Consider the following 14,416-nt stretch of genomic DNA (forward strand, 5'->3'; position numbering starts at 1 on the left):
GAATTGGTAATTTCAGGTGTTAGATTATGCTCATATTACACAGACTGATTCCTCTGAAAGGTTTGAAATAATTAACTCAGATGAGAAGCAAAACCAAGAGCCTCTCAGACATGTTAATTAATACGAAAGTCACTTCTTTTTCAGAAGAAAATCTGCATTAGTGTTCTGTAAATTACATAGTAGCCATACTTGACTATTAAACCTATTTGAACAGTTGGAGGTGGAGAACTAGAGACTGTTAGGATGTATAACTGACTCACTAATCCTTTTTTGTCGGATTAGCAAATTAATAATTTAGATTGAATAAAGAACATACTGGTGTCTGATCAATTTAGTTTACTTAAAAGTATGATTTGTTTGTAAATCAGACAACTTTCAGTGCCGTTATTTAGTTCCCTACGATTTACGTTGAGAAAAACCATCAGAAAAGTCTGATGATTGAACTATTGATTTGCAGAAGTATTTTTGTTTTTACTTCTGATATACATTTGTGTACTAAAGCTATTAATTTACAGAGAGCAGTGTGACCTCATCATGAGAGTAAATGTGTTTTCTGGATTAGCTCAATCTATTTGACAAATAACAAGCCGATTAAAACACTTTCATAAACTAACACATTTTTGAATGAGACCATATCTCACGTTTGTTTCAATCTCTTTAGTTTTAGGTTTTAGAGAAGGGCGGGAGACATGTTTGGTTGTCAGGTGTTATACAGAAAAATGTATAAATATTAATCCGATATGATGGAGTTGCCATTCCAAACACTGTGAATCACTCTGTCACACATGATCCACCCCCTGCAGATGGATCCATATTGATCAATGTGGACGTATCCGTTTAGATCCGGATCGGCGCGCTATTGTGACATCAGCGCATCAGTCAGCACAACAGAAACCGTTTATGCAGAACTGATTAGACCACACTAATAGGCATTTGTTCTGCTAGAGATGCAAAAAATCGATTTAATTTACTGATCAGCAGTCTGAACACCACTGTGACTCTATATGTGTAAAAACCTGGTTTTTAGTAGTGGAATTGGAAACCATTTTCCTTACGCTCTTTCCATTCTTTTAATTCATTGTGCAGTCTCTGTTTTTCTTCAGTCTCTCCTTCCTTGTGATTGAGTTGATCAGTGAAAGAATAGACCAGACTGAATTGTGGACCAGTTTGATTGATTTGATGAAAATAACTGAATCATAGAAAGATTCAATTGTGTATCGTACACTATCACATTCCCTTGTTGTCTTGCATCTTTCCATCTTTCTTTCTTTGCTGCTTTCTCACTTTCTTTCTTTTTTACTCCTATAATGGTAAATGGACTGCATTTATATAGCGCTTTCAACAGACCCCATGGCCATCCAAAGCGCTTTACAAGTTGCCTCACATTCACCCACACATTCATACACCGACGGCGATGCCAGCCATGCAAGGCGCTATCTAGCTCATCGGGAGCAGCTGAAGTTAGGTGTCTTGCTCAAGGACACCTCGACACTTGGTCAGGTGGAGCCGGGGATTGAACCACCAACCTTCCGGTTTGTAGACAACCTACATCAACCACTGAGCCACTGCCGCCCCATTATACTCCTAAGAGTTTTGCTCGTTCTGTTTTGGTTATGTATTTGCTTGCATTGTGTGTGTGTGTGTGTGTGTGTGTCAGTGTCTTGTGTTAGTTCAAGTGTGGGAGATTGACAGCTGGCCCTGAAGGGTCTATATGAAGGTTTCTGTCTCACCGCTTACCAAGGATCCTCAATGCATTATAGCAAGGCTGATGTTTCATTTGAGACTTTTTTTTTTTTTATCTTTCTATTGGTTTCTCTCAGCCATCAACTGATAAAGATGCTCTTTGTGCTTTAAAATGACAGAAGTTTTCAAATAATTCAAAAGTGACTCAATTAGCATGATCTTTATTGCACTGAGAGAAAATAAATTCCGCAATTATCCAGGAGTATCTCATGCGTGACAGGCATCCTGAGGAGGTCAAAAACACTTATTAACTTCAAACTGTGTGAGTGTGCATCATGTCTACCTTCTGTTTTTTTTTTCAGTGGCAACTAGGAAACACTAAATACAGTGTTTTTTGTGCAGATTTTTTTTTTTTTTACTCGTGTTCATTTGTTAACTATTTGTAGTTTAAGTACAAACCGATAAAAAGACTTTTAGAATATGTAACAGGTTATTAAGCAGCTGAAAACACCAGCATATATTCTGATTAGCATTAACCAACCCTATAGCAACACAGTGCATACTGGTTTCATTTTTCAGCATTGCAGTAAAATTTATGTTTGTGTTTGGGTCTCAAGCCGGTCACACACTGTACGATTTTGGCGACAAATTTTGCAAATCCTAAAAGATTCCTCCTATCCTAGGCTAAAATCTGTAGTCTTTGATTATTAGTTTGAGATGTTCACCCACAGCCAGTTAATGACCATTGGGATCAAATTCTGGCAGTGTCAGAAGATTTGCTGCACAGTCCTGCAGTGTGTCTTCTACAACAAACGTCAAACTGTATTCATTTTTCAAGACATGATCAGAATTAATGCTAGAGATTTCTTCTAACCATTGCTGTGATAAACAACGGTTGTGCTGCTGTTTTCATGTCGGTTTGGATTGCTGCTTACACTATCATTTTAAATGCGCAGGTATCATCACCATTCATGAACTTTTCACGATCATACAAAGTTACATTAATGACAACTGAGATCCCAGTGTGACATGATCATTATGTTTATACAGTCCGACAAGCAACAGTCGTAAGGCACTATTATCATTTGTACGGTGTGCATCAGGCTTTAAAGAATAGCGTAAAACAAAGCAAAGCACAGTAAATAGACAGTTTAGCCTTAATGGATCGAAGTGCAACACCAGCAGTGATCTGCATTAGCCAGGAAAAAGGAGGGTAGAGCCCCTGGCCTCCTTCCAAACGGCCTGAAAAAGAGGATCTGGAAAGAGAGGGAGGATGAGATGAGCAGAGAGAGGAACCAGCATCTGCTTCGCGCCTCAGTAGTTTTAAAAAAAACAAACGAAGGGAAAAAATGTTGGATGCCAGTGACTATGAATACACCTGACAGTGTGTGACCATAGCAACCTAATTAGAAGGCCAACAGGATGAACAGGAGCTCAAAGACAGTTCAGCAGTGAAGACTGCAGAAAGATGGCTTCAGGTGGGGATGATTTGAAAAGAGAGAGTGATGATTCGTCTTCATCGGTCAACGTCACAACAGAGCCCTGCCTTTTATTTTTAACCCATTTTATAAAGTTATGTCTTTCTTTTTTTGATTCATGAACCCATATTTACTATTGCTTTTTCATTTATTTTATTTATGCTTTTTGTATTTCTACTTCATGCATGTGTGTATGTGTAGTTTTTTTAATTACCGTTTATTAATATTTTTGTATAACCCATATTTATTTACTTGTATAATTTTTTTTATTGTTAAAAAAGAATATATTATTTAATATATAGTTTCATTTATTTATTTAGATTATATTTATTTTTGTCTTTAACCCATATTTGCTATTGCTTTATTATTTTCATTATTTTATGTATACTATTTTAGAACTTTTTTACTTTTTATAGATCAAAAGTTATTAGTTTTTCTAATTTTGTATTATGTTTATTTATTTAGATTTAATATTTATTGTCTTTATAGTATATTTATATTATTTTTATTTTGTTTATAATATGTATTTTCATTTTTATTTTCTTTAGCCCATGTTTACTATTGATTTATCATTATTTTAATATTAGTTTTACATTTTTAAATTGTATACATTATATGTTCAGTTATTGTTTTATTAATATATTTTTGTCTTAAGTTAAATTATAAAAATAAATAATTTGATGTTTAATTCAGAATTTATTACCAAATGTACTTTGTTTTTCCACTTTAGTTGAATGAATTAATTATTATTTATATTATTTTTTATTATATATATGTTCCTGTAGCTCATTGTGCTATCAAGCGCAAGGTTGGGGGTTGCACTGTAAGTCGCTTTGGATAAAAGTGTCTGCTAAATGCATATATATTATATTTCCACATTTTAAAGATGTTTTGTTGCCATTAGTTTTATTGCCTCCAGCTAACCTGCAGCACAAATGTAAGGTTATTTATCATGCAATAAAAGAAATCTCGAACTGAAAGTGAGAGGGATCATTTTAGAGAGATGGACCTGGACAAAGGTCTCTGTCTTTCACTTCCAAGCCCCCTCTCTCGCTCTCTTTCTCTCTTAGCTCTCACTGTCTGTCTGGTAAGACTAATGGTATAAACCAAGCCTGGGGTTAAACACATTCTGTCCTTATCTTCCAGAAGCACTCACTGTTTAAACCGTAACCTTGTTAATCCAGGAATCCAACTCTAAAACAGACACCCCTCTTCTAAAATTAAAATATGATTAGTTTGTTAAACTCAACAGAGAAATCAATTTTAGTCCGTACTGTATCCATTAAATACCCAGGATCGAAGAGATTGTGTTTCCATTTTATCTCAAGCAGTTCTATAGGAATGGTGGAGTTCTGTTGGAATTGCAGTGTGTGTCAGTGAAGGTGAAACGGAGGGATCTCCCCCTCAGGCTGTTAGGGGGTCTCTTCGCTATAAACATTCCTCACATTTCTGCTGCTAATAGGATCAGAACTGTGGAGTTCCTGGAGCAGAGCTCTTTTATTGTGCACTTGGAGTCTTACAAGGATGGTGGTCTGATTCTTCTCTCTCACTCGCTACTGTTTGGACTCCTGATCTGTTTTTTTTTTTTTTAAGGGCACTTGGTGGTTTCGTCAGATTTTGGTTGTATATGGGAAATACACGGAATAATTAATTATTAAGTGAAACACACTAAAATAATATTCACGAAAATGTATTCTTTATCATTATCAGTAGTAGTCATTGACATGATGGTGATGTTTCAGATATAAAATCTTATGTTACTTATACATTTTATATATATATAAAAGCTCACCTAAAGACTGGTTGGTTGGTTCTGCTAGTTTTGTTTAGTTTGCTTTTTGTTTTGATTAGTTTTTGCTCTGTTTTTTTTTCCCCACCCCATAGCACATGATCGAGGAGTAAACATTCTAGATTGAAGGTTAAAGGTCAGGTCATCCTAGACTCTCTCAGGAGAGCATCGCATTATGAGAAGGATTTATGAAATCCTGCATTATTCCCTCTCTAGTCTCCAGTCCTGCCTTAGTCCCTCCTGGATCTACAGTCATACATAAACATGAAGAACCGCATGCAACAATAAGCTCTAGCTTTATTAAAGCCTCTGCTCTTTCTGAACCACTGTATCACTGTTGTCTGTCTCCAACCAGAACTCTCTCTCTCTCTCTCTCTCCTCTGGAGTTCATCAGTGTTGTACTTACCGTATTGTTCAGACTATAAGTCGCATCAGTCCAAAAATACGTCATGCCGAGTAAAAAACATATATAAGTCGCACTGGACTATAAGTCACATTTATTTAGAACCAAGAGAAAACATTTCTGTCTACAGCCGCGAGAGGGTGCTCTTCACAGGACCAGCCAAACTATGAAAAAAGTGTGACTTATAGTCCGGAAAATACGGTAATACATGGCTTTTTAAATTGCACTCTGCTCTTTGGTTGTCTCCTGTTCATTGTCACTAAACATTTTGTGTGTTTGATTATGGTCTATCTACTAATATTTTACAGATTTAGGGTGCTTTCACACTTGGTTCGCTTGCCTTGTCCGAATCTGCGTTCGATTGCTCCCCCCTGCCCCCGCTGGACTGCGTTCATATTATTTTATTTGGGTCCGAACCGCGTTGGGTCCGAACTCCTCTCTGCTTGCAGCACGTCAGTCATGCTCATCAAAAAAGTTTGTGAAACACAGACACGAACATACATTTTCATCAAGTAATACGTCATTAATAGCGGTTCACTTCCGCGATTTAGTATGATTGCGTTCACATCAGCAGCGAATGGAGTTCACATGAACAGTACCCCAGACCGCCCTTTTTAAGCGAACTCGGGTGCAAGTTCGGAAGACAGCGTAGACATTCAAACGAACTGAACTTTGACGTCAATCGAAGACAAAATCACAGGCTGCTGATTTCCCCATGATACCTGTCACAATTCACATCCTGACTGCTTTTTTAATGACACCCATGAGCTCACACAGGGTTCCTTCAGTGTGTTGGTTTAGTGCTCGCCCCGTCCTTGCACATTTGGCAGATCTTAAACCTGCCAGGAGTCTTTCCGCCTGCTAGCATCCTAACATGTTATTTATCACCCACTCTGAAGCGAAACACCTGTGCGGGTTTAAGATTTACGGGACCCCTAGGAAAGACCCAGGACCTGCAGGGGGTCGACACTTCCTGCCTGACTTATTTACCACATTTCCAAGATGCTCTCCATTTCTTTTTGTGGTTCCTTTTGCGGTTCCTAATCTATTTGTGGCACTACTCATGTTATCTTCATAATTGATTTCTTTATACCTCTCTCCTCTTTCCTCATCTCTCTCTCACATACACTGCTGTCTTTATCTGTGTCTCTTCCTCCCACATCCCAAGACGAAATAATGGCCGCTCTGTAGTTAGTCACACTCCCTCAGCTGTTACGGCTAGTGTGTGGCAGCGAGCACCAGGAATCAGGTGGAATTTACATTCACCCAAGCAAAAGTAGTTGTGCCGTCTTTGATAGTCAGAAAAATCTAGTTGAAAACTCATACTTTACTTTAACAGGTTTGATTGTGACATGGCTGAAATTTCCTCCTACTGCTTATCTCTGCACTCTAGGCAGAACGCTGCCTCCGCGAACATTCGAAAAGACACGGCGAGGCCCTCTTATTTCTTATTTGTCTGTGTATATTCACAGATCGGAGTAAAAATAGCTTGTTTTCTTGTTTTGAAGGATTCTGTAAAGCATTGTTTATCGAATGTCTTCATGGAGTGTTATATTATAATTTTAATTATAATGTATTATATGTATTATTTTGATGTAATAAATGAATGTTACTGTCAGATTGGATTTCGGCAGACTTCATTGCACATATTATACTGCTTATTGTTATTAAAAGCTGTATAAGTTTCCATAAAAAAATTATGCAGTCCAACTGTTTTTAACACTGATAATAATAAATCTGCAAAATAGAATAATTTCCAAAGGATCATGTTACTGGAGTAATGGCTGTTGAAAATTAAGCTTTGCATCACAGGAATAAATGACATTTAAAAATTTAAATTCTAATATTATTTCACAATATCACTGTTTGTTTGTTTGATCAAAAAAATATCTTGTTATAAATAAATGTCTTGGTTGAAGGAATAAAATATTGATAAAATAAAATATAAAACATTGGTCACAGATTATTGGTTTCTCTTTATAGATATTAATATTATAGCACATCCACTAGTAATTATATATAAATAAATAGGTTTTTACAAAATATGTTAAACGATGCATTATGATACAAATGCCAAATTGTAGCCAAAATGTGAAAAAGAACCAATGCTTGTAATGATAAAAATATCCATTCTGGTGCCATTGATATGTTACTGTGTTATTTTTGTGTGGTCAGAAAAGGTATTTATGAGTGAGAGAGAGAGATTTATGTGTGTACATAAATGTCCACACTGAATTGCTTTTCTTTGTCCAAGTTTTTTATACTGCGCTGTTACAGAGAAATGGATTTTCAAGTGGACCGTCTCCAGGATGACAGTCTAGAGTCTTTTTGCACAGTCTGGTGCTTTTTGCTGACAAAAAAAATGAGATTTCAATTTCCCAACCCATACTCAGAAGCAGCAAGCATCCCTGATGAAATTAAACCAGTCTGAAACATATTCACCCGGCCTGTCATAGTCGTGTCACCTTCAGATGGTTGTCAGGGGTGATACCAGTGGAGGTTGGATGCCTTGGCGAGGTGAGGGAAAAAGGTGTAGCCAGAGTCAGCAGAGGTCCTGCATCAATAATGCAGCAATGCTCCACTTCCCTAGTTTAAGTGCACCATTGGGAGGGCGGCACTGGGATTGGAATGTCTTAGGAAGCATTTGAATGGCTTTCTCAATATGCATGCGTGAAAACAAGAGCATGTTGACATCAATAAACAATATGGCGGTTAATACACTAATCTAAAGTTTTCAGAGTTTTTCTGCCCATTTCCTTTCTGTGTGAGTGTGTCTGAAAGAGGAAATGGTACTCCCACAGCTGTTTTGTTTCTGGTCTGTCAGAATGGGTGACTGGTCTTTGTGCAGTCATCATATATTTGGATAGAGGCTGATTTGCATTTGGAGTCATGTCAGACAGAGAGTTGTGACGGCTCCACTGTGAGTTGTCAGCCCGAGGAGGAGTCTTCTAGTTTGCTCTGTCTAAAGCTCTGACCTTGAACTCCACATTCTCCAGTGATCCGTTGAGGCCATCTCTCTCAAGGGCCACATTTCCTTTCCCATGTCTCAGTGGGAGAGAGCAAGGTTTTAACCTCAATAATGAGATTTTTAATGACATATTGGATTGTTTTAATATATTTGTTAAGTGTGTTTGATTCTAAAGTTGAAAACCATGGATTGAGATGAGTGACTTTGGAACGAAGCATTCCCCCCAATATTCACATTAGTAGTGTTGGTTTTTCAATCGCTCTTCTTCATAATAGAGAAGATGCGCAAATCATAATAGAGAAGATGCGCAAATCCACTTCATTTTCAGCGTTTTTTGGTGCATCTTCTCAGTTAACAACGGCTCTGTGTAGTAACAGCTGCTCTATGTGAAATCACGCACCTGATGGAATTAACCGCTGATTAGAGAACCGGCTTTACTGACGAGATGCGCATCAACGATCGGCCGATCGTGATCGGAGCACCCCTACAGATTTCTGTGTTTCCCGTTGACTTTGCCAGTGAAGCCTTGCACACAAACACACAAATTGAAGAGCTTCTACCCAAGCTGGCATCAACCAGGTCTTAATTCAATGATGAAAGACTTCTATAAAAATAGACTTGTGTTCAGTAGCTTTAATTTATGAGTCTGCACACTGCAGCAGTCCAAGCTCGTAGTATGACCCTCAGTTATTTTGTGAGGTGCCCCAAGTCTCAGTACTGGGTCCATTTCCATTAATAATGTGGCTATCTCAGTGTGTTATTAGTATTGACTGGCCTTGCAGAGAGCTGGCAGACAGTTATTGGCTGGGATTTGGATCTGCCGTGTGTTTTGATGGGGCCCAGAGTTTAATCACTGTGGAAACATGAGTTATTAAAACGGGAAGCCTTGGCACTGCAGAGGGATCTCGGATGTCTCTCGGGCTCACTAATGATAATAAGCCTTCAGCTTTGTCCCCAAAAATTGAGAAAGGAAGAGAAAATGAATGAAGAGATTTGAAGATACTGAAAATACAGAGTCAAATGATTTAGAGAATTAAGGAAAAGATCAACAAAAGTAAATCAGAAGTCAGAGAGTCATTTTAGCAATGAGCTCACATTCTGGTCTTGCATGTTTGAGAGTGTTCTTGTTGTGGCAGGGAAAGTGTTGAAGTGCTCATAATGATCCTATGCTTTCTGTTAGGGCCTGGTTAATACATGCACACTGCCACCATGTGGTCAGTAAGGGCACTATATGCACAGTGAAAGGATATTTGAATGCACAGTGTGGGCTGGATTGCCACCTCTTGGCCAGAGGCAAGATTATTTCAAATGTGTAACCACCAGCTCTTGGGCATTTTAGAGGGAATCTGTTTCCTTGGCATATTTGGTCACAGGGGTGTGAAGGGGTAATGTAGGGTGAATCACAGCTGGAGCTGGTGGTGAGGGGGTTGTGGAATTTGTAGCTGGGAGCTAAATCTCTCTGTCGTCAGTTGGTTCGAGATTAATCTGCTGAAAACCACCTGCTAGATTGTTGGCAGTGCTTGGTCTCCCTCCCACTCCACAAATCCTTTGCATGGTTCCACCGAAACTCACTTTTCCCTGTGGCTTGTGTCTCTGTAGCATTCTCAGAGTGGCAGAATGCTCTGTTAAATATATTTTTTGTGTATTGTCAGGAAAGGTCTCTATAGTGTGCATGCAAGCAGTGAGTTATTATTATTTTTATTTTTTTTGTGGTTTCATCACCATCATCTGACTGCTCTCACTTCAAAACAGCCTTTCACTAAAAGACTCTGAGCTAGGCTTGTTATTTCACTTAGTTCAGCTCTATATATTGACTGGCAAAGATGTTTGAAGATGTATAGGTATGAGTTTTTTCATGTCTTGTTAAATAGGGAAGTGCGTGCATGGACATATATACTTTTTTTACTCTGTGTGGTGAAAATGCCACTTTTGTGAACATTTTTGAGTGATAACAAATTCATTATTTAATCATAGGTTGTAATCCGTTCCTTGAAACCGATTCATTTGATTGCATTTTAGCAGATGCTTTCATCCAAAATGACTTGGTATGTGCTAAACGTGGTTTTCTTTTTAATCAGCATGTGCACTGTAATAAATAAATATATATATATATATATATATATATATATATATATATATATATATATATATATATATATATATATATATATATATATAAAATAGATTATTATACATTTTTGATAAATAAAATACACAATATGTTATATACATATACTCCAATGTGTACACTTCCAGACCTGGAACGTTCCAGTCCTTATTTTCCTCCTCCTATCAATCAAATGAGTATCAAAACAGACGGGATGTGAAGTGGTGGGAAAGGATTAAGGCATTGGTGCCACAGGGCATGCTTTGAAGTCTCTGAGCAAAAGCATTTATTGAGTCACGGTTTACACCTGTTGCATCCTGTCTTTCAAAACAAAGAATTAATTGTTGGATAAAGATGAAGATGTACACGTACAGGTGGCATTGTGAAAATTTCCTTTTTTTTTTCTACTGTGAATGTTTTGTTGTTGATATTAGCAGTTTATTATAGCTCCAACAGCATAACTTTATTAGCAACACCAAGGTTATGGGTTCGATTCCCATGCAGTGAAAGACACTTTGGATAAAAGAGTCTGCCACATGCTTAAATGTAAATATTTTCATAATCTTGTATGTGATTGTTTTTTTTTTTTTAGTAACTAATGGAGTTGTCCTGTTCTGTTTCCTGCAGAAAGTTCTACTATATCACTCTGCTGAGGGACCCTGTTTCCCGCTACCTTAGTGAATGGAGGCACGTTCAGCGCGGGGCGACGTGGAAGACATCCCTGCACATGTGCGACGGTCGGACTCCCACTCCCGAAGAGTTGCCACCCTGCTACGAGGGCTCAGACTGGTCGGGGTGCAATTTGCAGCAGTTCATGGACTGCCCCTACAACCTCGCCAATAATCGCCAAGTGCGCATGCTGGCCGACCTCAGCCTGGTGGGCTGCTACAACCTCTCCACGGTACCCGAGAAGAGGCGCTCACAGCTCCTGCTCGAATCAGCCAAGAAAAACCTGCGAGACATGGCTTTCTTCGGCTTGACTGAGTTCCAGCGAAAAACACAGTACTTGTTTGAACGCACCTTCCACCTCAAGTTCATCCGGCCCTTCATGCAGTACAACAGCACACGGGCGGCCGGCATCGACCTGGATAACGACACGATACAGCGCATCGAGGAACTCAACGATCTGGACATGAAGCTGTACGACTATGCCAAAGACCTATTTCAGCAGCGCTACCAGTACAAGCACATGCTGGACCGCCGGGAGCAGAGACTACTGAGAGGACAGGCGTCTTTCCACAGCCCGTTCCGAGAGGACGGAGCCGGAGGAGAGGGTACAGCACGCCTGCCAACCGAGGACTACATGAATCACATCATCAACGGATGGTAACCGCCCACCCCTCTCCAGAGAGACCGCAAAAGAGACACAGTAACAAAGGAGAGGGGGAATAAAGAGACCCAAGTGGAATATCCATTCCCAGATCGGAGAATTCTACACCCCTTCCTTTGGGCGGGAATATGGGACCAGAGAACGTTCAAGAAATGAGTCCCTGAGCGTCTCGCTTGGTGCACCATTTCATAGGCCTTTTTTAAATAAAAGTTATGCCATAACATAAAATTATAAGCAATTTTTTTTGTTGTTCAGCAAAGTTTTTCTTAACCTCCATCTGCAGTGTTTCTCAAAATGTGTGATTCAAATGAACAAACAGGTTTTAATATCTGAGAATCTATGAACTCTTCAGGAAATTATAAAGATTGATATATATATAAAATGTATGTATGTATGTATAAATCTTAGATTGCCATTTTTTTTTTTTTTACCTGGTGTGAAGTGGATGGAGCTGAAAATGATTAGCAGGTGTTGTGAGTATGATCTTAATATATATATAACACGGAAGAGTCCTGTTTTTCATGAGCGTTTTTATCATTTTTTTCCCTTTGAGTGTTGATTCCCAAACAGATTCCCAAAAGCCCTGGAGATTGTGTTGAAAAACCATTCCTGACAGATGTTTCAAACTGCAGTACTGGTACCCAATAAAATGATTATACCATCACATAAGCACGTGCTAGTTTATACAGTATGCATTGCATGTGTTTGTTTTTGCACATTTGCTGTGATCCTTTTACCCAATGCAATGCAGTATGCCCACATTTTGCATTGAAAATCATGCACCTTATACAAAATCTTCTTGGTTTTCTGATCAGGATTCACCATTTGTCCTTTAATGGCCATTAATTGTTGCGTTTGCCTGCATGTAAAACATGTTAATTGAACTTGCACTGAGCGTGTTGTGGCTTGACATCCCTCACAGACAGTTCTCGTTTGGCTCTGTGTCTATGGAGACTCCTTAACTCTCATCTTAACACTTCCCTCCAGCTGAAACTCAAAATAAACACTGCAATCGAAGCCATGATTTGAGCCACGTCAAAAATGCTTATGGGAAAACAGTGAAGAATGGATCATATGTTACATTTGTCTCGGATCAGTCAGAACATACAGATCAGTGCTGAAGATAGTGTGACCGCTGCTTTGAGTGTATATGTTAATATGTACGTGTGTGTGTGTGTGTGTGTGTGTGTGCGCGTGTCTGTGAGCAAATGAGGTGTCTTGAGTTTGCTTCCCAACAACGTTCAGTACTGTATTTCTGTTCATGACACCTGGATCTTTAAAATTAATTACCAATAAAAAGATATTTCTTTCCTTCTGTTTTTCTTTCCTTTAAAGAGCACTTAAAGTTAAAAAGTGCAAAATGTGGGCATTACACCAGTCTTCAGTGTCAATTTCCTTCAGAAATCCTTCTAATATGCTGATTTACTACTCAAGAAACTTTTTTTTTTATTAATTACAATGTTGATAACAGTTATGGTATTTTTTGTGGAAACCAGAAGTCCTTTTTTCAGGATTATTTGATGAATTCAGAAGCTCACATAGAAATAGATATCTTCTGTAACATTAAAAATTGTGTTCTTGCTGAGTAAAATGTGTTTCTTAAAAATAAAAAAGTCTTACTGATGCTGTAGCAAAATTTGTATTAATTTACATTCAGTTAGGACTCGTAAACAATTCAGATCATCCCCTAAAATGATTTAATCTCAGGAAACCCAGCAGCTCTGTGTGAAAGTGTTTAAACAATCACAGGTTTTCTCCCAATGTCTTACAAAACAGTGTTTCTGTTGTTTGAGTTAATCAGCAGCTCTCTCCCGAGTGTTAATTATCTCTTCAAGGGTTTGTGTGTGTGTGTGTGTGTGTTAGTGTCCCAGACACTGGCTCTGTGTTATGACTTGCACATTTTTATATGAGGACAGTTTTATAATTACTTTTTGCCTGGCACATCAGATTTGAAGAAGTGCTGTCTACATATTAATTTAGTCAATTTCCTCATAACCGCAATCCTACCAGGTAAATTCAATCTAATTGTGATTATAATTCTATAATTCCAATTCTATCTCTAGTTCTATATATTACTGTATTAAAAAGAAAAGAAAAACAAACCATTGCAAAGCTTTTTCTCAGGTGGCCAAACCCAAACCTCCGTGTGTTCCGCTGAGAGTGGAGCTGAAATCATCAGCTGTTCCTCTGAGATCGTCATCTCTCGCCTCTGCACTGAGATGCTGATGACACTGCTCTGCTGTAACCCCAGAGATCCAGCCCAGCAGATGCACAGGGGTGGCCACTTACCTCATTTGTTGTTGTTTTTTAATTGTTCTTTGTGTGACCAGTGAGATCAACACGGACTTCAGAGGTTTGCAAAGGACACAATGTTACATCCCAGCCTAAAGTTTCATCACTCTCTTTCATGTGTCCATTAAAAGGGTAGTCAGAAGTGGACGCTCTACAGTTGAACATAAAATGGTAATGCACTATAACTAATCATAGAGTAGCCAAGCATTTAGCATAGTAACATAAATGGTCATTTTCAGAATAAACAAACAAACATCCAAGAAATGTTAGAGTTATACCTGCTCTCCGCAGTGTAGTATGAGATGTGATAATCAATTGTGGTAAATTAAGTAAAGGTCCGGGATTGATATCAAATTATATGTAAGG

At 38.4% G+C, this 14,416-nt stretch overlaps 1 protein-coding gene across 1 annotated transcript in view; it reads left to right on the forward strand.

Moving 5' to 3' along the window:
* LOC113066146 (heparan-sulfate 6-O-sulfotransferase 1-B-like) overlaps positions 1-13,069 on the forward strand; it is a 50,580-nt gene extending 37,511 nt beyond the window's left edge. The window contains exon 2 of the mRNA XM_026237837.1: positions 11,056-13,069. Coding sequence (XP_026093622.1) covers positions 11,056-11,758 — 703 coding nt within the window. The 3' untranslated portion in view covers positions 11,759-13,069. The remainder of the gene's footprint in view (positions 1-11,055) is intronic.
* Positions 13,070-14,416: the final 1,347 nt, after the last annotated feature.

The sequence above is a fragment of the Carassius auratus genome, chromosome 49 (genome assembly GCF_003368295.1).
Source record: "Carassius auratus strain Wakin chromosome 49, ASM336829v1, whole genome shotgun sequence".
NCBI classification, from domain to species: domain Eukaryota; kingdom Metazoa; phylum Chordata; class Actinopteri; order Cypriniformes; family Cyprinidae; genus Carassius; species Carassius auratus.